The following is a 27,676-nucleotide window of genomic DNA, read 5'->3' on the forward strand; positions in this document are numbered from 1 at the left end:
TTCCATTGAATGCGACGATGTGTAGAGAGGAACTGAGATTACTTCGAAAAACAATAAAAGTATTGGCAACTTTCTACATTAAGCCGTTTTTCATTTTCTAAATATTTTCAGTGTTACCTAGGTAAATAGAAGTGTGTGTTGATTGATAAAAGAATACTTACATCATCCATCCTTAACATAATTAATTATTATGTCTGCAACCAGTTATTAAATTTACTCATATATTATGGGTAATGTGAACCACATCAACATCTTTTAACAATTATTTTAAATTTCGTAACAGATTTGTTTTGAACATTTTCTCGGACCATGTTGTAAAGGCATATACACATCGTCCCACAAAAGAGTTACTAACCCGAGTTAGCCAAGTAGTAGGCATTACAAGTGTACCTGCTGTCAACATTTTGATTATGAGTCAGTTTTTAGAAAATTCACTTATGTATCCTTGTGCATATATAACATTATCAAGAATTTATTAAGAGGCAACAGTTAAAATGTATATTTTATTAATTTTTCTCTTCCTTTAAGACCTCTCTTCCTGGGTTATAACTAGCGCGAATCGTCTTCTTCTGCAGCACAAAGATGGTATTGATATTGACTGCACTGCCCCATAACAATATACCATAGGATATAAAACTATGAAAATAAATAATCTAACTGGCCACGCCGTTTCATTGTCAAATATTCTCACTTGTCCATTTCCTTAGCACTTCTTCCATTGCAGTAGAACCACTTGAGGTGGCTGAGGTATTGAATACAGTAAATACATTGAAGTGTCAATTTCAACAGACCTATTTCTTGGTATTCAACCTTCACTAATAATACCAAAATCTTATTTCCTTCATTATTATATTTATTTTCATTTGTAAACATTTCTCCATAAAATGTTCTTATTTTTATTTTTCGAAATTACATATAATGTAAAATTAATATACTAACCCCCTTATTCATAATGGTCCGCTAACTTTAAACAGCCGCTAAGGAGTGTTTTTTCTCATTCTGACTTAGGTCAATAGAAGAAGACAGAGTGAGAATTAGCAATGCTATAGTTAGCAGACTATTATGAATAAGGGGGTAATAGTATAAGCCTAGTATAATAATATAATATAGTATAAGCTAAGCTTTAAATAGCAATAATAAAGACCGTTGGTTTATCGTGAAAGAGAATAAAAAGCAAGAATAAATATTTATTATAAAAAATATGTATAAAGAAACAAACAACAATTAACTATATCAAAATAATCACAGTTTGCCCTTCATCAAAGGCTTCATGTATTTTTCAAAACTTTGGTTCACTGGTTCAGCATTGAGGGGACTCTTCATAGCCTCTTCCATCAGACGTTCGTAGGCAAACCCGTCATACGAGCCTAGTGTCGAACTTAAAACCTGAAAATACATTCATTAATCCATAAAAAGAAGAACTTCTGAAGAAGGCGAAACTTCTAAACAAATGTTTTCAATCTTCAGTTATTTCAAATAGAAAAAAGAAACATAGAAAATAATTTATTCTGCAACTTAAAGTATACAAGTAGACTTATTTATTAATTTATATTAACATACAGAATTGGATTGACCTAAGCATATGATCAGCGCTGGTCTTCCGGAGAACCCCAGGTGGTCTTTGAATGTGACTACTACCTCCCAATTTCACTTTTCTATTTATCATTAGGTCGAAAATAGGAGTAAATGGACCATAAATCCTATTATTTTATAACGATGGCGTAACTTTGGTCTTTTACTCATTAACTACAAGTTTTTTAAGCTACAAACCTCTTCAATCGTGTAGTTTTGAATTGTTTTGTCTGCCATTCTTTTAACCGACATTCCGGGGGCTTACGTGTCGGGAAGTGTCAACCACCTATGGACATCCGAAGCAGCTGAGGTCAAGAGATGCATACCGGCCTTTCAATCACGAAAGCGATGCAGATGGAATTTTGCCGTCAACAACTCCTCTAAACACTCCCCGTGATATTAGCGGTAAAAGATGCAGAGAGAACCCACATTTCTATTCAACGCCAAAGCTTTAAGCCGAACGGAGATGACTTTATCGTCGATAATTCGAGCCGCTCTTCGTTGTATGCGATCAAATGTAAAAAGCTGGTACTGGGGAGCACCAGCGCAAAGGCTAGTACAGTTTATGTGAGGACGAATATGCGCTTTGAAGTATACATAATTACTTGCAGGCAGTGGCTTGAAGTGAAGTACTGTCTCGCCTTAGTAAGTGCCTCAAGCTTTTTGGAGAAACAAGAACATTATCAGAGGCAAGTAAAGATAACAATTTTGTTTGTCATTTACTTCTCTAGAAGGAAATAAAAAACTGGTATTATTACCTCGTCCCTAAAATCAAAAGCGTCAACTAATCCTACAGCATTCGGTCGCAACAATTCCAACAGCTCTTCATATCTTCTCTGTAATACAGTTACATCTGCTTCGGTAAGGTTTCCATACTGAAAAATATTTAACATTTTTTATAAGCCCAGCTAATTTGCTGCTTATCGCATTGATTTAGACTTTGTAAATAATGGCAAATTTAATTCAAAGTTATAGCTTACAATCACTTATCGAAAGTCGATGGTTTTTGTATATTTGTAGAACCCTGTAGAAAATATACATGTTTATGTATATTCTTCCAATATATCAACAAAATCCATTTTATAATTCGGGGTAACAGAGTAGTTTACTGAGTTGAAACATATGTTACTAATATTGAGAATATCATGTACCTACATCACAATTTCTGGCAAATTCATCGATCATTGCGTACGTTGAATTATTAAATGAGTTTGTGCATATGGTTGTTCACCAAACCTTCATTATTTGCTTTACGTATTTTTTAAATATAAGATATCCTAAGATAAAGTAGATAGACGTTTTCCATGTCGCTTAAGCAGCTTAACTATGTGTTTGACGAACCATTTTTAAGCGACATCCAAAAGAAAGAGGTTATCAATTCGATTGGTATTTTTTTTTTATGTATGTACACCGATTACTCTGAGATTTATGATCCAATTTACGTAATTCTTCTTTTGTTCGATGCAAAATAGATGCCATTTGGTCTCATAAAAAATTTACATAGTTTGGCCCAGTAGTTTTCACTTTATGAACATTTATATGAAAATGTTTGTCTACCTGGATGACATAACCGTTTTCTGTGTACGGCTTTTTTTGGAGTTTTCATGCAGGTTAATTATATATTATTATTAACTGACACTAAAACGTAAAAAAATTAAAAAAAAAAACTACGTTTAATAAAACCGACTCCAAAAATTTAAACTAAAGTATCAAATAACTAAAAATTTAATTTAACACACCTCTTATGCAAACCTTTACCTTTAATATTAATAAAATACTATTATTCATATGTGCTACATATTGTTAGCTTTGAAGTCGGTGTCAAGCCAAATCTAATAAAGGTACCTACACTCGTCACGTGTGACCTTGAGCGGGATGGCTTCGTCTAGAACCAAGCGGAGAGACAACCTAAATAATTACAGTAAGGAGTCTACAAAAATAATATTATGCTCTTATTAATCTGTCTTGTATATTATATTTATATGCTTACCAATAGCATGTCTCCCATTTTTTGCAATACCATATAGATAGCATACAGCTCTACTAATTGGTAGAGGACAGTCTTCAGTCCGGTGGATACAGTCGATGCGTATTTGTCTATCTCAGACTTATACACCGACATAACTACCGCACGTCCGTGTGCCTGTAAATATTAACAATTGATAAAACAATTACAAGTTATACACGTGGAACATTTTCTGCCAAAGTTCTATTTAGTGTAATACGCTAAAGCGTTGTCGATTGTTCATATGCGATGAATTGGCGTATTTGTAGAGAAATAGCAATTTCCAGTTCTATCAAGAAGCGTGCTATTAAAAAAAAATTACATCTCCGTTTCACTAAAACTCGAGTATCTATCAAAAACTCAATTTTTGGAAAAATTTGTAACTCCTTTTTGCTATTACCTATTTTATTCTGATCTACTGTCACAAGAAAAAGGCCATGACAGGGATTGAGATATTTAATACTAAAATAAGTGTTCAATAATATTTTATCAAATGAATTTATTTATTTTCGCTCCCACATTTCTCAAAATACATATATAGATCCTACCATCCCCGGGATTTAACCTAAATATACAACTGATGGTTTAGAACGGGTGAATATGATTTCGGTACGCGCTTTCTTTTCATTAAAACTAAGAATGGACGGCCATGGGCGTAGACGACTACTCCATTATTACTATTAAGAAGAGTAGGACCTTTTTAAGTTATTTACGCTTAGTAAACTACACCCCGCTAAAACTAGCGCCCTACCTCAGCTGCTGAAATTAGTTGTACAGAGCTCTTATTCCATGCGTCTTCTGGAGAAAGGCCACTCCTCTCATATTGCTTCAGACTGGAGACAGCAGCCCTTAGTTTTCTAAAGAAAAGAAAACCTTAATTATTTATATCTAGTATTAATGCAACGCTTTATTAAGCATCATTATAAGGTAATAAATACCACAGAACAATTTAGGGAGATTACCTGTTCTGTGGGCAATACATAGTAATAAGATGCAAAAGAATATAGTTTTAATGGGCATAAATAGCATAATTTATAGCATATAATATAGCATTAAAGGAGGATGGCGAGAATGGATGTATTTTGGGATCCACTGAAAGAAGTGGCGTACTTCATGGAAAATTATTAATAATTGTAGAACGTACCAAAACTAAGGAAAAAGCAAATCGTAAGTAAGTCTAAAAAAGTGGGAGATAAAAGATAAACCTAAAAGTATTAATCAATATTTAATATTCAATCAATAATTTATATCTTATGTCTTTGCCTGATTACTGTCTGCTAAAATATAATTAAATAATATATATTATGTGGAAGATTGGCCAGCAGCTAATAATTGAGGATTCACAATTCATTATTTTTTCAAGCAGGTATCAAATCTTTTAAAGACTTTTATTTACCTACTAATTTTAGTATCAAAAAACGATAATAATCATATTGAATTTTATTGTTAAACTGAATTACTGATTTGAGTAGGTATAGATAGGTTGATCGTGTCGGAACATCCATTTAAAAAATTACTGTCATGTCAAAAAATGTAGATGTCAATTGCGCATAACGTTGCGTAAGTGCAAGATGACTTATTTTTTAATAAATTATAATAATTTATTTCTTTTGACTCCCATTTTTTTTTATGGAATAGGAGGACAAACTAGCGTACGGGTCACCTGTTGTTAAGTGATCACCACCGCCCACAATCTTTTGCAACACCAGAGGAATCACAGGAGCGTTGCCGGCCTTTAAGGAAGGTGTACGCGCTTTTTTGAAGGTACCCATGTCGTATCGTCCCGGAAACACCGCACAAGGAAGTTCATTCCACAGCTTTGTAGTACGTGGAAGAAAGCTCCTTGAATACCGCACTGTGGAGGACCGCCACACATCCAGATGGTGAGGATGATAACCTAACTTGTGGCGTGTCGTGCGAAGGTGGTCTTGGCGCCTCAATTTTTTTTGTATAAACATCGTATAAACTTAAGTTTATAATCAATATAAACTAGTACTTGCACGGTGCTGCTTTATTTTTAAACTATGTGGGTCCATTCTCACCATCTTCCTTTACTCGAGGCATGATTTCTCTGAATGATTGGGCAGCATATAATTTTTTCAGCCCCTGCTATCGCTGGTGTTTCAAAGCAAGTGGTGTTTCAATACTTGGAAGAAATGAAGATATTTTATTTTTACATACCCTATTGAGACCTTCTGGAAACTTTTCACGATGCCGTCAACCGAATTCTCCCATTTTGTTGTCACTGATCTTTCTCCGAGGTACGCCATTGTCGGACTTAGAGGTTTACCCTTCGTTGCTTGATCCAACGCTTTTACCATTGACCTGTTAATTTCAATATTTCAAACAAAACTGTTTCATTTCTATTACAATAATTAGTAAAGACAAAATTGAATATGGTTATAATATTTTTGAGAGATTTTTTGTTCTTCTTTTATTATATTATTACCTTTGTGGATTCAAATAAGTACCTACTGTTACAATAAATTGATAATGTCTTTGTATGTTCTTGGGAGTAAAAAGTTTTTTTATGGAAGAGGTGGACAAACGAGCATGATATGGATTGTATGATCGTATGTGATAACCGCGGCCCATACTAAAAATCATACAAATTCGAAAACCGAAAACACCGTGGGAGAGGATCGATTGGGGCACCGTGGTGAGAGTCATCAGTTCTACCAATTGCACCAAAGGTTTTATGTTACTTTTGAATACGTAATCACAATGAAAACATACGAGTAAATTATTTTCTTACAATGTATGTACCTATTGTTAAACACTTTTCAATTTCAGTTATTTAAGATTAGTTTATAGGTACATAAGTTTAATAAATTTTCACTTGTCGACATTGGCGTACAATAAACAACTATTATCATACTCAAAAACTGTTTGAAGCAAAACTCTGCCTTGGCGTTTGTTAGGCAGAGTTTTCGTTCAGTTGTGTTTCGACCGCGTTTTGAATACAACGCCATGCAATGACAATAGTGTACAGTGTAAAACTGTCCTAATAACAGTGAAAATTAAATCTAAAATGAATTAAATGCATTCTTTTTCATATTCTTTAATTTAATTAAGTAGCTATTCGAAATGACAAACATTATTTCAATACAACAATGAACTCGTTCAGGGTACGATTTCATTATTGCGTTCTCTATCTTTAGGTGATTTTGTGTTCAAAACTGCCTCTATGGCTACTCTTAGATCTTCAATCGTATGCTGTAGATTGTTTTCTACACTTCATTAAACGTAATGCCACAATTAATAATCTAGTTTAAATTGGATGACTTGCGGGACATTTGATATAGCCGTTTGATTTCCGAATTGAGTATTATTTTTTTTAATTCTGACAATAGAATACAGTTTTTCTTGTCAATAAAATCGATGAAGTGTGTTATAATTAAGTTTTCTATTTAGATGATAGATAAGTAACGACTAACAGCTTCAAAATAAATTTAAATACGTAATTCACGTAAAGAAAATAGCGATGCTAGTAAATGTGACCATTAATTTTTAGGACCAGAAACCAAAGGCTTCGGCTAACGAATGAAAAGCATTTGGGCCCAAGTTAGTATTAAATGTGATAAGTCTCCTTTACACATTTCATACTCACAACCAGAGACGTGCATATCATATAGGCAATTAGGCAGTGCCTACCTCGTTATGAACCTAAATAAATATAGAACTAGTGTTAAAGTGAATTTAGTTTCATTTGTTTCCGTTATTTTATTATCAAACTTCTATTGAACACTCACTCATAAAAATTTTTCTTACTCTAGATACTAAATTCCTACGGTAAGCAATCTTTGCTAATTCAAAGCTCAACTACGATTAATTGGATTCACAGTGCCTACTTTGCTAGAAAACCAATGCACGCCCCTGCTCACAACAGACATCTTAAATTTATTTATTTATATACCTTGCAGTTTGCAACAGTAACACGGTATTCTCTCCCTCGTAGGTGCAAGCAGCAGTAGCTAGTCCGTATATCTGTGGCAAGCTCGACGACATCATGAAGCCGTGACCACCGCAAGACATACGGCATTGTTCAACCAGTCGGGTGCAGTCTTTTGAACTGACCACCTTCAGGACACAAGTCAGCGAATGTAACTGCGGAAGAAATGTTCAATCAGTTCAGTATATTGCGGACATCAGATACATAACCTGCAGTAACAGTGACACATGAGATCGCTATATTCGAAGTTTAAACCTGAAATGGTTTACAAATTGATTTCGGCATTTAGTAATCTGAGATTGTTTAAAGCAGTAGAACTAATTGTGTGAGCCAAGTTCCAACAGGATTGCAATCACATTAGTTTCTGCCACAAAATGTATTCAACCCTAATACTGCAAAATATTCACCGACTTATAAATAAATGACATTTCAAAATAAAATTATTTAGTGCATAAGCATTACCTCGGGTAATCTATCCAAGTTGCCTGACTCCAAATCCTTTTTGAAACTGGTGTAGATATCCCACAGCCAGTATGCTAGCAAGGTGTACGCGTGGCTGGTGGCAATACCAATAAACAGTTTGTGTTGCTGCGTGGCGTAGTCCAAGATCTGGGGTTCTGGTTCACTGGAACATAATTGGACGAGTCTATTCGATGAGTAAGTTCAGTCTTCGCTGTGACAAAAACGTTTGTATATTTGTATTGTTATTCGGTGCGGTGCTATATATTGACGCTAGACGCCTAGTGTCCTCCGAAATGTTACCGGAGGGGTCTGAGTGGAAGGACTGATTAAATGTTAAGACGTTAGGCCAAACCTTATTGAACTACTTCGCGACATTTTCGAATGACATTCTTATTGTTAAAGCTCTGAAGTGCGAGCGTCATTGCAAATCTGTGCGCAGTTTAAATGGACTGAATCGTTGACGTATTCCTGCAGTTTATTTATACTTAAAAAAATTCAGTGAACTTTATACATCTATGTTTCGTTTCCTTCAAGCTATAATTAACGTTAAATGAATTGGGAGGAATATGGCATGAAAATAAATGGAGAATACCTAAACTATCTACGCTTCGCAGACGATTTGATACTATTATCTGAAAATTATAAAAAAATTGGGATTATGCTTCAGCAATTAGCAGAAGAAAGCGTTAAGAGCTAGGCTCTCTATGAACACCGAAAACAGGAAAATAATGAAAAATTCTGATAAAATTACAATAACGAACCCATAGAATATGTAGAAGAGTATATTTATCTCGGACAAGTGATAGCTACTAAGAATTCAACGGAAAATAATTCAACAGAAGGGTTACAAAAGGTTAAAATGGACTAGAGCAATAACTGAATGGTACCCCAGAGGAGATAAGAGGAATAGAGGAAGACAGTTCGTACGATGGGAGAATAAACTGAAACAGATAAGAGGACCACTATGGACTAGAATAACAAGGAACCGGAAAGAATGGAAGACCTTCGAGTAGGCTTTTGTCGAAGGACAAACAGTTAACAGAAAGAGGACACAGACTGATTAAAACTGTAATTACTGCATATAATTGATAATAAAGTTCATAATTATATTTAAATTATATAAGTTATGCTAATTAATTAAAATGTTTATTATATTGTGTGTATTAGTTAGTAAATATTATGTTTTGTTAACTGTAATAAAGGCTTTATTACTATTATAATTAAGCTATAATGTATGTAACAAAAGGGATGCTGGAAATGTCGTTTCTGTACAAACTTGGGTTTTGGCCGGGATTGTCGCCTGACTGCTGAATACCGAACCGCGATGGTGACAGCCCTTGCGAGCTGCGTGGCAGCTCCGAACACGATGGTTACCCGAACGTACACCATGGTCCCGTACGTTAACTTGCTGTTTGGATTTGATTTGAACGTGCCATCCTGAAACATAAAACACATTTTAACTATACAGAGATATATTATGGGAGATCTTCATAGGTGACCTATAACACTATCTCAGTCCTCTTGTGTCAACTCGGTGTTCACGGATTAATTTGGGCAATGACCACGTAACATATAATTGTTCGTTAAAACCATTCTCCTGAACGTCGACAAACTTATTTTGATTCTAATTAAGGGTCTCGTATAACGATTTGCGAATTCGATACGCTGAAACTTACTAACCAGGAAACTTACATCCTATGGTTTGGTATAGAGTTTTCTACTAGAACCAGGCCTTCTATAACATAGCAAATAGCCAGATTTTCCCAGTTTCCTGGATTTTCCCCCACAAACCATATGTACTAGTTTTTTAAGCATAATAAAGTTTTATCCCTCAACACGTAGATAGGGTTGTAGAAATAAGTTTTCTGATACCTACATATATAAGGCTTAATTGTAAATTACTTTAATAAGTAGATTATAAGTAATTTCGATATATATTTTTACTATCAAATACAGAAATTTGGAATTTGAAATTTTTTTTAGGCCTTCTATAAATAGAGTCAGTGTCGCTTACGGAGAGAAGTTTATCGCAGTGTTAACGCTTATAAGAAGCAGTGCAAAATATTATAGTATATTATGCTAGCTGACCCGACAGACGTTCTGTAGATAATAAAAAAAATACTGTTTTTTTTTTATGTATTTGTCAATAATTTTTCATAACATCAAGAATTATTTCGTAACATATGCTCCTTGTTGTTATAATGAAATTCTTTCATAGCACAGTTCTGCTGTGAAACAAACCGTGCGTCAATAAATTCTCTCACAGAAAATATGTCCATACAAAATAAATATTGAAAATAAAAATAATAATGGGTCCCAAATCGAAATAAAAATAACAGAGATAGGATATCTCTCAAAGTTGGACTAAACTGCACTCCATGAAGTAATCCCGATTAAAATCCGTTCATTAGTTTAGGAGTCCATCGCGGACAAAAAAACTTGACACGTAATTTAAATATATTAAGATATATTGCAAATGTATTGAAACAAGTTCGATGACTCATTGTTTACATTTTTTAAATATTGACAATGTTTAGAGTAGAGCGCGCAGAGATTGTCCCAAAGATTTTTCAAATTTCAGCTGACGGTATCAAAGTTACAATTTAAAACGAGTATTCGATATACCCTCTCAAAGTATCTCGAATAAGTCACACTATCTTGACGTAAAAATATTTTTGACAGCACTTATTCGGGCTAGTAAAACATATATAAAAGAATTAAAGAAAAGGATATTTGTGGTACTTCTAGTTGTTTTATATCAATTCATTGGTGCCTTTATCGACCAACAGGGATGTTATTGTCAGGAGTTGATGTCACCTTTTAAAATATAATAATAAAAACAGCTTCTTATATCTTATCAAAATATTTAATTTAATCTCAAATACATCAATATTATTGATATTTAATCATAAATATAAAAAGACTTATCAAAGCTGTTTCAATTGTTTACTCATTGTTTGCGCCTCTTATCATATGCTAACGTAAAACAGTGATACCAGCATTACTTCGATATAAGTGGACTGCATATACGAAAATGTATAAGTGTTAAGGTATTTAATAAAGTCTATAACTAAGCTAAATTTTCAACGTGGCTTTGCCTTACTACGCCTCCGCTACGTGATGTGAACAGATAGAAACAAAGACAATAATTGTTAATTTGTTAGCCAGAACTTACTACACAGTAACAACCACATCGAAATCAGTTGAGCCGTCTCTGAAACTAGCGGGAACAACGCACAAACAAGAATTGTTTAAAAATTACCACGAAATATTTTTCTCAATCCTTTTAATATCGTATATCCATAATTCTGTTACATTTTTTTGTTACACGCTCTGTGAACGGCTGGCTCACATGGCGTTGCGTAGAGACGTCGCTTCATTGTGTGTATTCTACCGCATTTATCACGGGGAGTGTTCCGAAGAGCTGTTCAACCTGATTCCTGCCGCCGAATTTCACCTTCGCACGACACGCCACAAGTTACGATATCATCCCCACCATCTGGATATGTGGCGGTCCTCCACAGTGCGGTTTTCAAGGAGCTTTCTTCCTCGCACTACGAAGCTGTGGAATGAGCTTCCTAGTGCGGTGTTTCCAGGACGATGCGACATGGGTACCTTCAAGAAAAGCGCTCACACCTTCCTTAAAGGCCGGCAATGATCTTGTGATTCCTCTGGTGTTGCAAGAGAGTGTGGGCGGCGGTGATCACTTAACACCAGGTGACCCGTACGTTCGTTTGTCCTCCTATTCCATAAAAAAAAATAAGACTGAAGAAGAAAGGTTTTTTATTGATGAATACTGACCACAGATCACAAAAAGAGAACGACCGAGTTATATTTTATATTACTGTTTCGGGTGGCTTGTACCACATAGCTATTCTAGGGTTGGTAGTTGTCTTCTAGGGTTACTATTAGCTTGCCCGACGAGTGTTCGATACAGATTACCTGTGGGAGGATCCTTTGCACAGGGTACCACAACGGCGCCTATTTCTGCCGTGAAGCATTAATGTGTAAACATTACTGTGTTTCGGTCTGAAGGGCGCCGTAGCTAGTGAAATTACAGTGCAAATGAGATTGAACATTTTACTGCTCAATGTAACGAGCGAAATTTGAGAATCTGGGTAATTTGGGTTTTTGAAGAATCCTGAGCGGCACTGCGTTTTTATGGGCAGGTCGTTTCAATTACCATCAGATGAACGTCCTTTTCGTCTCATCCCTTATTTTAATAAAAAAAAGTCTCCAATAACTCCAACATTGTTTCTAGTATCAATTCAATATATACAAGGACTAAATTAGAACTCTCCTTTGCCTACGGTTTTCTATTTTATCTTATTTCTTATTGAGATTAGCTCCAAAATAAATGGAAATATTAAATTTCTCGAGTGGAAAGGATTTTCTTTATTTTCTATATTAGTCATGTGAACATGCCATTTAAGTTTATGTCAATATATTTATAAAACTATGATAATAATTGTTAGGGGAAAGTGTACCAAGAATACTGGCAGCATTTCCGCGTTGGATAATTAGTTGGCCGAAATATCTGCCAGCGCTTGGGTTTTCAGTAGCACTATTGAGGCGCGTAGATAGTACTTTGTACTTTTTCCGCGTCTCTGGTTCCCTTTTGCGAACTGTATCAACCAAAACGGTTGTCTCACTGAGACCAACATATTTGCGTCGTTTGCTGTCTTCGGCAGTCGAAGCGGCAGCCCCAGTACCAACTGACGTAACTGGGACATGAGAAGGAGCCAGACTTTTGTGTAAAGTTGAATCCCACACCAGCGTCCTTTCCCGTACCCAAGCCACCAGGGTCACTCCATCAGGACGCTTACCATCGTGGCAGGTAAATACAATTTGGCTCTAAAACATCTGGTATATTAAGAGCGGCAAATGCCCTGCGGATGACTTCATTATATTATGTGTTTTTAGTAAATCTAAGCATGTTTTTCTGTTAACGTACCTTAAGTACTTGGTTGTATTTCATTAGCATGTTCTCCCGGGGTATCCTCACGTGCTCAAACCCCAAGAAACCATTGTTGACTCCGCTGAATGTAAGTTTGGGACCAATCTCTCCCACTTTGATTCCTGGCAGTGGCATGTGTGTCTCCTCATCCCTGATCTGAACGATGAAGGGCTGCATACCGTGGTTTTTGCCCTTAATTATCAGTTGAGCCATGACAATACAATAGTTCGCTGTATGAGCCACTGAAACAAACAAATCGTTGTATGTCTAGAACTAAACTAGTAGAAAACCTCGACACGAAGTAATGTGTCATCGAACCCTTTGTAAGTCGAAGTAATTACTCATTTCTAACAAGCCAATTTAACGCATATACTTATGTTATGTTGAATCAGATTACAATTTGCAACAATCATATCATAATCCTCATTCTGCACCAAGATTTAATATCATATGCCATTTATGAGACCATAGACGCGTATACCCCATAGATGCTTAGTAAATAGCGAACGCTTTGAGATAAAATAATGGCACAATAACAATTGTTAACGAAATGTTGTGATTATTACCTGAACAATGAGCATTCGGTATTCCGCGTTTGCTCACCTCAGTTGGTTAACTGAATTGTTTACAATGAGTACATACAGATATTCACCGCCGCCCAATATCTCTTGCCTGGCCTTTTAAAAAAAGTACGCGCTTTTTTTGAAGGACCTATGTCGTATCGTCCTGGAAAGACCACACAGGGAAGTTCATTTCACAGCTTGGTCGTAAGTGGAAGAAAGTTCCTTAAAAACCGCACTGTGAAGGAACGCCAGACATCCAGAAGGTGGGGATGATATCCTCATCTGTCGCAAGTCGTGCGAAGGTGGAATTTGGCGGCAGGAATCAGGTCAAACAACTCTTCTTAAACATTAAAATCTACTATTACCCAATAAAGTGCGAATTAACAAATATGCAATCGGAGAAGAAATTAGAAATAGCTCAAATACAACGGCAAATAACCTTTTCAGACATTCTTGGCAGTTTATGAACGCTACACATGATTCATTTCAAGACCAAAGAAGAAGAGGTTTGCGTTAATTACCACAAATTATAAAATATAAATAAATGCTTACATCCTCCGGGCCACCATTTGTATGCAGTTAGTGTAGGACTGTGCAATATAAATTCTTCAGTCTTTTCATCATAAATTGCCTGCGTTTCCAATCCCCGAATGAAAGTGCCATGACCAAGTTCCGTCTAGAAAACAAAATTAACTGTTTTACGCCAACACAAACATACTCGAAATAATTTCATATAAGGCGTGCTCATAAAACTATTAGTTATAGCCCACATAAGATAGAACTTTCAGTGGTTCAACAGTATAAGTGCCATGTCAAAGAATATATTATAATAGTCCAAGTACGGAACTCTCACTCCGCAAAATCAATTAAAGATATAATAGGACTCTTGCGGTCATATAATAAGGTGTAACTCAGATCGCACAGCGTTACTAACCTACATTTGTATTCACCTAGATGTTGCCTCTCTTTCTATCGCGTGAATCTTACCTCTTCTGACGACTACGACTTGTTTACCTAAAACTGTACCTGCCTATTATAAAGTCATCTTATAAAAATAACTCAGTTTTTTCTATTATATAAATAGGTATGATATCGTAATTTTAATTAATATTCTGTCGTTGTCAAACCTACATTAGTTGCAGATAGTAATGTATGCTTTGGTAGACCACGACATAGTCAAACCTACATAAATTAAGTACAGTAAATAAATAGGTAGCTATCATGAATGGTTATTTCAGTATAATAATAATCACTTTAAATTAAATTGTTTCAGCGTCTTTTGGAAGCTTAAAAATTTAAATGTGGATGGCAATGACCTTTAATATGCTTTATTTTTTTATCTCCATTTTTAAAATATCGGTCAGACCTGTGAATAAGTGACAACAAAGCTCGCGCGTGCGTCACAACTCGCTCGTGAGTCCCTATTTGCTGGCCTACTTTGTAGAGGCCCCCGCAAGTACTTACGATATCGATACCTTTACGGGGAGTGAGACAGATCGACCATGTTAAGATTTATGTTACTTGACTTAAGGTCCTGTGCCCCTAAAAGGGAGTAAAAAGAGGAGAGATCGTTCACAGTGCTCTTCCACTTCACACCAAGTACTCTTAATACTGTTCTCTTCTGCTAAATGACCGCTCATAGCTATGTATTTTTTTATTAAATAAGGGACGAGACGAGCATGACGTTTAGGTGATGGTAATTGATACGCCCTACCCATTACAATGCAGTGCCGTTCAGGATTCTTGAAAAACCCGAAAATTCTGAGCGGCACTACAATTGCGCTCGTCACCTTGAGACATGTTATGTCTCATTTTCCCAGTAATTTCACTACCTACGACGCCCTTCAGATCGAAACACAGCAATGTTAACACATTACTGCTTCACGGCAGAAATAGGCGCCGCGGCCGTTGTCGTACCCATTATCTAGCCGGCTTCGTGTGCAAAGGAGCCCCCCACTGATAAAATGTCTGCTCAGCGGCGGTCATTTTCACGTTTAATTTGTGGATTCCAATCTCGGGCTGACTTTTCAACAAAGGAAAATTTGTGATATTTCAAATATGAACGGTAGCCAAATCTTAATACGTATAACAAATATATACAGTACGCGTACGCGAGCGGTATTGAGGATCAAATAATAATATGGACGAATATAATTATATCTTAGATAGTTACATCTAGATATACTTTGACAGATATGAAAACGTCGAAATAATTGAGGTTGACAGTAAACCTTTATTTTGAGCAATGCACGCATCTAACACAAAGTGACATACAAATCGAGTGTAAAACGAAGCTTGTCACGGGCACTAAATAATAAACTTGGCCTATTTTCATCGGTTATCTAAGAGGCTCTATCTAAACATATAAATACACATAAATACAACAACATAACTACATATTTTGAAAGAATAACAGCATGATAAAAAAAATATATAAATTTTCTTTGCAACATAAGCTTATTACCGTGGGAAGACTAAACGAAGACGACACGAGGGGCTGCGTAAACTGTAAATGTGTGGATATACATTTTTTGCTAGTAAAGTATTATTAACTATTATATTTAAATACAATTGCCACCTTCACCTTGCAACATTGTAGCCGTCATACAATATTTACGTTGGAGACAACCAACTGTGAATGGGGCGTTACCATCATAGCCACAATACATGGGGCACACTAAAAGTTTTGCAATTCTAGCTAATCGGAACTATTTGAATTTCGAATGTTATAATTTTTGACACGTTGCAACCTTCTTAGTAATAAAAAAAAAACAATTGGCGGGAAATCATTTGTCAATTTATTTTTATCACACATCAAAGTTCTACGTACGCAATGAAAATAGAATTAAGTCTGATTAAGTCGAAAAGATTTAAGAGCGATGATTTTTTATGATTTTAAAAGTTCTCTCTCTCCGCAAGACTGTGACGCTCGTTTTGTTGTAAATGTTTTTGGGAAAGAAGCACCTTGCTTGAGTACCGTGAGGCGATGGTTTGCTGAATTTGAGAGAGGTCGGGTTTCTTTACATGACGAATTTTGGAAATGGCGGCCTTCAACAATGCCTTCAACTGCCGTCAACGAAAATAATGTGGCTGCTGTTAAGCGGCTAATTGAAGCAAACGCGTGGATTACCTATGAGACAATTCGAGGACTATTGGGGATTGTTATGAGCCAAAATTTTACACGGAGAATTGAAAGTTCGGAGCAAGCTGTCAGTTCATGAGGGATCCAACGAGAAAGCTTTGTTCTCGTTGGATCCCTCATGAACTGACAGCGAAGTAGAAGCGGGCTCGCGTGGAATGGTGCTCAAAGATGCTAATGAAGTAAGACCATGGACATTCTAATGCTGTTTATGACATTGTCGCAGGACGACGAAGCGTTGATTTATTGTTTTTAGCCCGATAAAAAGCAGCAATCTTGTGAATGGGTGGTGGAAAATGAGAACAGACCAACAAAAGTGAAGCAGGCGAGAAACTTTGGTAAAAAAATGATCGCATTTTTTTCCATCTGCACAATTATACTTGAAGATCAAAAGAGTGTTAATGCCAAGTGGTATTCTACCATTTGTTTAGTTAGGGTGTTAAAAAATGTTCGCGAAAGACGACCAAAAAGCCGCGTTCTCCTACATCATTAGAACGCTTCTTCACACACGGCCAACAAAACTAAGTCATTTTTAGCTTCTGAAAAAGTACAACTCTTCAACCATTCTATACATAGCCCCGGCCTAGCACCCTGTGATTTCTGTATTTTCAGAGAGGTTTCACTTTTACTAATTCCGAAGAGGCAGTGATAGCGTTCAATCAGCACGTAGAAAACATACCTTCAGATCTATGGTCCTTCTGTTTTAAGAAATGATTCGATCGCATGAAAAAATGTTTAAAATGTAAAGGAGAGTATTTTGACAAGTAATAAACATAATATTTTGGTTATAACATGTTGCTTTTTTAAGTTACGCAAAACTTTTAGTGTGACCTACGGACAAGTAAAAGATCAGTAGCGAGACTAAGCAGTCTCGTTGAAATTTAGACCTACGTCTGGGCGGAGCGCTAGGGTTGGTACATACAAAAAGATTGACGAAGAGTTAACGGACGGCGCGGCACTCCATAGTTTTGTCTCCCCAAGATTGGTTAGCCGCCGTGTAAATTACCCTTATAGATTCGTCATGTCTGCCTGTCTATACGTGTATGTCACAGCCACTTTCCAAAACTATAAGAACTAACATATTCAAACAAAAAAAGAAATAAAGCATGGGTGTTCCCCATACTTAGAACTGAAACTCAAAATTTTTTTTCATCAAACCCACGCGACGGCGAGACAAGACCGCGACGCGATGTCGTACGCCCTGTGAATGGTTGTTTGCGTTTGGGAGAGCATTTGTAGGAAAGTGTACAATAACTTAAAAGAATACATCTTGTCGCTCGACGCTCATACATATGAATCATAACACAATATATTAACGATATTAAATAGTTAATTTAACAAAAGTAAACACACCTGTGCATACGTGCCAATTATTTCAAAATTCATGGCTCTGTTGAGCCAACGTCGCTTCTGTTCTTCATCGGCCATTCCTTGCAGAGTCGGAATAAACATTGAATATTGCAACATAAACGGCGATCCATCTTTAAATATGCCAGTGTGGATTGACTCACGGAAGGATGATCTGTAATGAGACTGATGATGATATGACTTTTCTTAAATTAACACGAAAAATTCCAAATGCACCAGCGCCATATTCTAACAAAATTTCAATTTGTGATATAAATCAAGTATAATAGACAGTACAAATCTAGCAAAATCACTTTTTTCTACAATCAGTCGCTTTAACTTTAAATTGTCCAAAACGGTTGAGATTTCCAAATTTGAGATTAAGAGGGGACCCGGGTCATGCGTAAGTGTAAAACGTAAAAACCCATAGAATCTGGGTGATGCACTTTATATTATGTGCATAACTCATCATTTAAACTACGGACTGGCCAACCAACGCCCCTCACCTCCAGCATTGCCCCGAAGAGTGCGATAGGGACGATAGCGAAATGCAGCTCAGACTGATTTTACCTACAAAATTTTGACTCAATAGAGGTTTCGTATTCTCTTGTTTTCCCCTAGAATATCGAACCTACCTAAAAAATTTTTGATACAATATTTTCAGGAAGAACGAGTCTATGTCTGTACGTTTTCCTTTTTTCTTAATAACCTTTTAAAATTGTTACGTATTCATCTGAACAGGGCTGTATAATAATGGCATTTTCTACGATGTTTGAAGAGTAATATTTCTGATATCATTAGTTGATTGAAAAAAACATAACGTACAGACATAGCTTTAGCATATCTAGATTTTGTGACAAAAAAATCTCCACTCTAAAAGCATTATCCAGGCAGAAAAAGTGGGAAATATGTTTGTATGGAATAACTCTGTTAGCGTGACCTCTTAAAGACACTGCAAGTCTAGCAAAATAACTTTTTTCTACATTCATTTGCTTTATCTGTTATGTGTCCAAAACGGTTGAGATTTTGACTTGATAACTAATTTTTATAAGAAAAAATGATGAATACCGGCTGCAGGCATATAAAAGCATGACTCAATGGCACGTTCTCCTGAGCCCAGAGTTGCACTCTGCGAGACCACGGAACAAGCGATAGAGACACGCAAGTGCGAATAAACGGTAATTTATCGAATAAATTGTAACTCGTTCTTTTTATTATACAAAATAATTATAATTCAGTGATAATAATTCAATTCATTACAGTATGCAATTTTTCATCAACGTTTTCGAATTACGTTATCATACGTAAGCCGACTCTACAGACAATTTTTTTTTGTACAATGAGTCGCTGTAACTTTAAATTTTCCTAAACGGTTGATATTTCCAGATGATGTAAATTAAGAAAAGGTCCTATTCTAAACAGTACTTCATCATTCTTTTATGTAAACGACTGATGTTTCTTATGAATAAAAAAAATGAATGTGTGCCTCTTTTACTGTTTAATGTATACCAGGCCGCTGATACGACCCTAAAGAATATTGTTTTGAGCTCAATGAAAGCACATCGTCGGACTTCCTGGCTACCGACCACAGATGAATACTGTAAGTATAGGTCAGTTTTATTATTGCACAATATACTCTCAGCTTATTGCTTCATTATAAGGCAGACTATCTCACCGGCAACCTTAAGTTTATTTTTTTGCACTTTTTTTTTCAAGTTGGGAACTCGCAGTTAGATCGACAGTTCAGCCATCAATTCTCTCTTCGCTTTTGAGCATTGTTGCTGCGCTTGACCTAAAGTCAGCCATTACTATTTCCACTTGCGAATATTGTATAGAATCCACTGTTGACGATTCATAAGCGCTTCGACTTATTAGACTTAAATCTATTTGAATCACAATTCACCCACACCCAGCTTCATTTCTGTCGCGGTTCAACATGATAAGGCAATCTTCAACGCATGCACTCTTTGTAGGTGGGTAAAATCATAGGGCAATGATTTTTCCAGCTTTTATTTTACCGATCTAACGCATATCGGTCAATATTGAGGCTATGCTAACATCAAACCATTCTGCTAATACTTTGGTAGTCTCATGCAATCGCATTAAGTTTACCTTAGTGGCAAGCCTTCCTCGTGGTTCATTCTTCTAGTTAAATTTTTCCCTACGAAAGCGGTTAGCAAAAAACGGACGATGCGTTCATTAGCCTTATCCTCTCCAAATATAGCATTTTGTGGGCAGTTTCAGCTGTGTTAGCCTAGTCATACTTATTTCCTATTATAATTACAGTTTGAATAGCAGTATTATCTAATAAATAACATTACGCAACACCTTGTCAAGATAACAACGCAATAAACATGAAAATATTATCTAAATTATCATTTGATTATAATAAAAACTTTTGTATTGACAACACCTACAATTACTGTAGCAATAAAATAAATTCTTATTTATTCGTAATTAGTTTTCATCAGTATGGTTTATCAGCTCATTGATATTTGAATTTATCATGAATTTATAAGTAACAACACTACCACAAAATTGTCAATATTATTATTAAGCGTGGGATTTTTATCATAGGCAATGGTGTCGGAGCTCTTGTTACCGCAATTACACCCCTTATTTGGGTTCGTTTTGCTTTGCAGTGTTACCCAGTTACTTCAACCAGCCCAGCTCATTTCAGAAGTTCAATACATTCCTGGGATGTTCGCAGGTTTTTGCTCGTCGTGGCCACTCCTGTACAGTCCAGGATTATAATATTAGTGAACGTTTCATCAACGAGACATCCTCTGCACTAATGACTCTCTATTTTGCCGATTATGAAAAAATACTTAGTGGTGTGAGTCCATCAGGGTTCCCACCATTATAAGCATATGATGATGTTTGTGCAGATAACTCGACGTGTCAAGTTGGGCAATAGTGCACTGACACTTTGAAACACTTTTGTCAATTTAGGTATTTATTTGATGAACTTATTAGACAGATTACTTCGTACAAAGACAAATAACTATATTTTCCGATTGTTTCAATGTAGTGTAGAGCAAACAGACTTTAAGTATGCTTTTTGTAAAACAAATATTATTCGGCAATTAAGTTTTTACATTTCCAGATATTCTAGTCAATAAATTTCTACTGATAACAAAAAAATGTATACTTAGTTAGCCTTACTTATGTACGTCTTCAAAATTTCTGCTGTATCCAATCTTCTTCAGTGCCTTCAACAAAAGGACTGCTTTTCGCAGGGCATTCTCATACTTTTCTTTGTGGCTTAAATACTCATCGGGAATTTCATCTTTGAGTTCCTTTATGCTGAATATTTTATTTTCTGTTGATTAAGGAATAAATATTAATTAATTTAGCAAAACTTTTTTTTCTACACGCAACAAGAATGTAGGGGATGTAGTTTAAGCTACTTCAATGATGTATTTTATTGGGATATCATCATTATCATTTCAGCCGGAAGACGTCCACTGCTAGGCCTATCCCACAGATCGCCATGACGATTGGTCTTGCGCTGCCCTCATTCCACCTATCAAGGCGATCTTGACCAAGATCGTCGGTCCATCTTGTGGAGGGCCTACCAAAACTACGTCTTCCGCTACTTGGTCGCTGTTCGAGATATGGATATATATTTATAAAAAGGCATAAAAGGATAGAGGCAAAGCTCTGAGTGGCATCGTTATTGTGCTCGTTTCATTGAGACATAATGTGTTATTTGACTTGCGCTCAAAAACCCGACAAAAAAGAGAGCGGTGGGCACGAAGAGGAGCATAATGTCCATCATGACGAGTAATGTTGCCATACTGCCTACGTTTCTACCTCCACGCTACTTCTCATGCCACTCGTCGAGTGTGTGGCAGGCCAGAGTTAAGGCTAATTTCACTAGCTACAGCGCCTTACAAACCAAAACACAATCCCCCTTATTCACAATAGTCTGCTAACTTACAGCATTGCTAATTGTCACTCTGTCTTCTTCTATTGACCTAAGTCAGAATGAGAAAAAACACTCCTAAGCGGCTGTTTAAAGTTAGCGGACCATTATGAATAAGGGTGAATAAGTTTAGCACTTCACGGCTGAAAAAGGCGCCGGTACCAGTGCTAATTCTCACTGGTAAAACTAGTTGGAAGCAGAAATGTGTTTTGTAAAGATTGCTAGCCTTATAATGATGGCGTTATGTTATATTATACGTTACCGGCCAAACCCGATTATAGAACAAACTAATTTTTCCTATGCCACATTAGTTCATTCTTTAGGCATAATCGGTACAGACTAGGTAAAGTAATTTCGCCTATCCACCTTAGGACCAACCCATTTAGTCTAAGCTAAACTAGTTGAGTCTAATATGAATATAAATCAGGATTGTTAACGCCATAATATATCTGTTATGCCCTCTCTTTCCCCCCTTCACTGCTTCTTCTTTAGACGAGAAAGAACTAGTATAGACTGGGCCAAACCAGTTTATCCTGAACTGTACTTATTTATATTCTGTCTTATTAATAAACGCATTGAAAAAATACTCTTTTCAATGCGTTTAAGCTTTTTTTACGCTTAAAATATTTCTCCCTGTAAAGACAAAGGTAAGGTAAGTAACAAAGATAATGTTAAATATTTTTAAGTTTGGAATTTAGCAGTGGGAGGCTGCTTTGCACAGGATATCGGCTGGGTACCACAGCGGCGCCTATTTCTTCCATGAAGCAGTAATGTGTAAGCATTACTGTGTTTAGGTCTGAAGGGCGCCGTAGGTAGTGAAATAACTGGGCAAATGAGACATAACATCTTATGCCTCAAGGTGACGAGCGCAATTGTAGTGCCGCCGCTCAGAATTTTTGGGTCTTTCAAGAATCCTGAGCGGCATTGCATTGTAATCGGCAGGGTGTATCAATTACCATCAGCTGAACGTCCTGCTCGTCTCGTCCCTTATTTTCATAAAAAAAGAATTACTTTTCTTCGCGTTTAGTCATAACACAGATTAGGCGCAACTAGACCAGTCTAGGCTAAACTGGTTTGGAAAGTCGGGTACGCAGATAGTATATACATGTATTTATCTACGTATTAAAGTTTACATATCACTCGATAACAATATATGCAATCTTACAAGCTATAAGAAAAGAATATGAAATATCAAGTCACAGAAGATTGTTTATTTTAATAATAATGTCATCACAATGAGAACTTGACACAGAATATGTATTTATATAATGAAAACAGGTTACCTACCCAGCTCGCGCCTCTTTCGTGTGTATTTATCACCAGCATCAAAAAAATTTGTCAGCTCCTCGGTGTTAAAAGTACACGAATCCCGCTCCTTTTGTAAGTCCGGATTTATTTTAACTGACGTCATGTTCACTTGAATGTCACTGGCACAACTGATATAAAACACAGAATAAGCTAATATTGAATAATCGAGACAGCGTACGATGATTAGATAATACTTACCGCTTTTGTACGTGTTACGATTACAAATACGATTCTGTTTGAATCTTGCGTTTGTTATTCGAAGATAAATATATATTGAGGGCAAAGTGCATTGTTTCTGACAATTATTAGAGAATATAGCTAGTCTAATATATCATTATTAATATATATATTTTGAGCGCATATTGGGTAGGGCTGAGAATCGGATAACATCTATTTTTCATCCCCCTAAATGTTAAGGGTGGTCCACGCCAATTTTTTTTTTAATTTTTTTACATTTTTTTAAATTTGTTTGATTATGAGTCAGCATAAAAAAATACATACAACTTCAAATTTTCACCCATCTACGATCAACAGTTACTTTTGTATCGCGATTTCAATATCGGCAATACAACGTTTTCTGGGTCAGCTAGTAAATATATAAAGTAAAAATAGCATGCAAAAAAGAGTACCATAAGTTATTTTATATATGTGAAATACTACCGATAGAACAGAAAGTAGAATATTTAATAGGCGTAGAATACTACTATAGTGAAAAGTATAAAGAGACTCTGCATAATAAATATAATACTAGAAGGGCTAGGGAACAAAACTAATTAATAATAAAATATCAAATTATTACGGTAAACGTACAGATAGATATACGGTAACTTATCTATTTAATAATTTAGACATATTAAGACAGACCCCCAAGATAAAGATTGGATTACTTAAGAAAAAGCTTAAGTATGTATTACTAGCTGACCCAACAGACGTTGTTCATAATAAAAAAAAACTCGGATGGAATTATGGAAAATTTCTTAGCTGACCTCTACTCGGTGAAAAGAATATTCCTACCAAATTTCAAGTCTTTAGCTCTAATGGTTCCAGAGATATCGTGATGAGTGATTATATACGTGGAAATCTCTTACATATATATATAGAATAGATAATATTAGGTAATAAGTATATAAATATATCATCTCGCCTATCGCCGATAAACGTAACGTTTGGTGAGTAAATAAATGTAAGTAGATATATGTAAATAAATAAATAAAAAAAAAGCTAATATAAGTATTTCACATTAGCTATGTTTTAATCGTTAATATAGACATGTGACGATTTACTGTGGTATCTGTACCGTATATAAATAATGATTATTTACATCCTCCTTAGCCGTTTATTCATGGCCATACGGTTGTCCTTTCCTAGCCTGAACTCATGGTCGGATTAGTACAGTCGGTGGGCGCTTCGCCCTGGCGAGTAATAGCCTATACACATGGTCGGATTTGGTCCGTCCGAACCATCGGATGCGGTATGGTACCGTACAAATTGCTTAAAATTATTATTATTACCGTCTGGACTATACCGAGTACGATGACAGACCAATTGGTGCGACGCGTCCACCCACGCCAACCGGACCGATGGTCCGGCCGAACCAAATATTTAGGCAAACAAATTTAGAAAAAAAAGGTACTTAAATGTAAGTTATTAAGTATAATAACAAGAGTTATTGAAGACAGTAGACTTATCAATCAATACACACCATAAAAAAATAAAAAAATATGGACGATGCGGGCCGTCACTCGGACGGTTGTCTCAGTTGGTAAGAGCGCTCGGACGAAACCCGAGAGACTCGGGTTAGGGTCCCGCATAGTTCGTAAATTATGATACAAATTAAATTTGTATACTTTTAATCCCAGAAGTGAATACTTCAAAAATTAAAAATATACAAACCAACTAGAATAATGCAGTATTGTGGACATAATTCATCTGAAAATTTATTGAATTAGGCGTTACTTTGCGGAAATCCATAATTATATAAATGATTTAAGTTTTCTTTAGTTTTCATTCCGCCAACATTTGTTTTTAAAACAATTCGACACGTGTTTCGCCTCTACACGAGGCATTCTCAGGACGTGTTGTCTCGCCAAAATCTGGCACGAGACGATGAAAAGAAAACTTAAATCATTTGTATAATAATTCATCTGTGCAGTTATATACTCTATACTTCATTGTTACTAATCATTCAATTTGCGGACAACAAAATAAAAGTAAAAATTCAACCACATTATTTATTTATAACAACACCGTTAATACAAAATTTATGGATGTCCATCTTGGATTACAGGAACTATGTAAAATCTAAAAGTTACATAATTATTAAATAATCATTGCATTTATATAACTTAGGTACTTTTAAAACTAGTTTTCCGATATGAAATGATATATAAAACATATACAAAAAGTGGTTCACAAACAAATTATTATTAATATATATTTATACTAGTTATTATAATACGGGTTAAAGTATCAAATTTTCGATTTATTGTAATAGGTACTTCTAATTGTCATAGAACCTTCATGGTTTGAGATTTTTGAGTGAAAATTTACCACATGGTACCGATGTTTTTTTCTCTTATAAAATGTGCAACATTATTGGCTTTCAGTTGTTTTTATTCAGCTAAGAGAAGAAAGTTGTATACTTCGAAAATTCGTGTGATTTTTGAATACGAGTTCCGACGCGGAACTAACGCGGCAGAAACAGCTCGCAATATCAATGTTGCGTTTGGAGAGGGGACTGCTAATGAACGCACCGCGTGACTTTGATTTAAAAGCTTTCGTGATGGAAAATTTTATTTGAAGAACGAACCACGTGGAAGTCCGCCCACACAGGTGGATAACAATGAATTGTAAGAGATGGTGGATCCGATCCGATTGATACTTTAACCCCTAATATTATTTAAGTTAACAATATAAAAGTGAAGGTAGCTTTGCCTATCTGTTACTCTTTCACGTCTAAACTGCCCAATGATTTTAAATGAAATTTAATTTAGTAGGTCCATATGAGTATATTATTTTAAGCGAAGCCACGGCAGAAGTCTTGTATTGTTTATAATAATCGAAATTATCACAATTTCCCCTGCATGTATGGCTTAATATATTTATGAAAGCTCTGATTAACCGTTTCAGCGTTGAGCGGTGTCTTCATAGCTTCTTCTACTAGCCTCTCGTAAACCCTACCATCGTAAGCACCCAGTGTTGATTGTAAGATCTGTCAAAACGTCAAATTTAAAAAAATAAAAAATGAACTTTAAGGGCTGCTAAAAAATATTATAGATTTGCTATTGATATACAATAAAAAACTAGTCTCACAATCACGCTCAAAGATTGTCTGAAGCAAAACTCTGCCTACGCTGAGCTTTCGTTCAGTTGTGTTTCGACCGCGCTTTGAATACAACGCCACGCAGTTACAAAGTGTTCAGCAAAAAACTGTCAAAATAACAGCATATCCAAACTTAAAATGGATGGAATAAATACGACACGTATTTCAGAAATTCCAATTTATGTTACTAACTTGTTGTTTTTTATCATTTTGCAAGATAATAACGTTTCAATTTTTAAAACAAATTTTGGTTTAGCAATTACATCGCCATCGCTCCATACCTAGTCAATGAGCTTCTTATGAGCGTATATAATAATAGACTATGAACATTACTGCCACGAAATAAGGTTTTAAATTGATTGAATGTTTTAATGTTATCTTTTAAGTTAATGCATACATATATACAAGGCCACACTGACATATTTGACGACCTTTTATTAGGCGATAGGAGTCTATTTGTTTATAGTATGTCAATGCGATTTGCAGATAAAAGAAGATATAAATACCTCGTCACGAATGTCAAAAGCGTCCACCAAACCAACAGCATTTGGTCGAATGGCAGTCAGTAGATCTTCATAACGCTGTTGTAGTACACTTATGTCCTTTTCAGATATTGAAGAGTACTGCAATATTCAGAGACTATTTCATTTACATCTACTCTTAATTTTTTTTCTTACTCTACATTTTTTTTATGAAAATAAGGGTCGAGACGAGCAGGACGTTCAGCTGATGGTGACTGATACGCCCTGCCCATTAAAATGCAGCGCCGCTCAAGATTGTAACCCAAACATTCTGAGCGGCATTACAACTGCGCACCTTGAGACGTAAGATGTCAAGTCACATTTTCCCAGTAATTTCACTAGCTACGGCGACCTTCAGAGTGAAACACTGTAAACATTACTGCTTCACGGCAGAAAAAGGCGCCGTTTTCGTACCCATAATCTAGCCGGCATCCTATGCAAAGGAGCCTCCCACTCCTCCCACATTTATACAACTACGCCTGTTTTCCGTAGAGGTAGGTAAAAAAACATCCAAATGCCACGGTTCTGTTACAAATAACTTGGCTCGCTAATTCTTCTTCTTCCGAAATCTATAGAGCGTACTTAGACTTTGCTCAGACT

At 35.8% G+C, this 27,676-nt stretch overlaps 2 protein-coding genes across 2 annotated transcripts in view; both read right to left on the reverse strand.

The window, feature by feature from the left end:
- Positions 1 to 1,169: 1,169 nt before the first annotated feature.
- On the reverse strand, positions 1,170 to 23,381 carry LOC126976390 (probable peroxisomal acyl-coenzyme A oxidase 1). The gene is made up of 13 exons (XM_050824698.1): positions 23,213 to 23,381; positions 21,163 to 21,319; positions 18,004 to 18,172; positions 14,064 to 14,187; positions 12,946 to 13,190; positions 9,268 to 9,428; positions 7,992 to 8,154; positions 7,494 to 7,684; positions 5,759 to 5,902; positions 4,329 to 4,434; positions 3,563 to 3,715; positions 2,331 to 2,447; positions 1,170 to 1,386 (listed from the first exon to the last, which is right to left on the reverse strand). Exons 1-13 carry the CDS (start codon positions 23,334 to 23,336, stop codon positions 1,243 to 1,245), a joined length of 1,998 nt encoding a protein of 665 aa, XP_050680655.1. The 5' UTR covers positions 23,337 to 23,381; the 3' UTR covers positions 1,170 to 1,242.
- Positions 23,382 to 25,450: 2,069 nt separating this feature from the next.
- LOC126976389 (probable peroxisomal acyl-coenzyme A oxidase 1) overlaps positions 25,451 to 27,676 on the reverse strand; it is a 39,303-nt gene continuing 37,077 nt past the window's right edge. The window contains exons 12-13 of the mRNA XM_050824697.1: positions 27,062 to 27,178; positions 25,451 to 26,444 (exon numbers count right to left, since the gene is read on the reverse strand). Of these exons, the coding sequence (XP_050680654.1) occupies positions 26,301 to 26,444; positions 27,062 to 27,178 (261 nt within the window). The 3' untranslated portion in view covers positions 25,451 to 26,300. The remainder of the gene's footprint in view (positions 26,445 to 27,061; positions 27,179 to 27,676) is intronic.

Source organism: Leptidea sinapis, chromosome 40 (genome assembly GCF_905404315.1).
Source record: "Leptidea sinapis chromosome 40, ilLepSina1.1, whole genome shotgun sequence".
Classification (NCBI taxonomy): Eukaryota; Metazoa; Arthropoda; class Insecta; order Lepidoptera; family Pieridae; genus Leptidea; species Leptidea sinapis.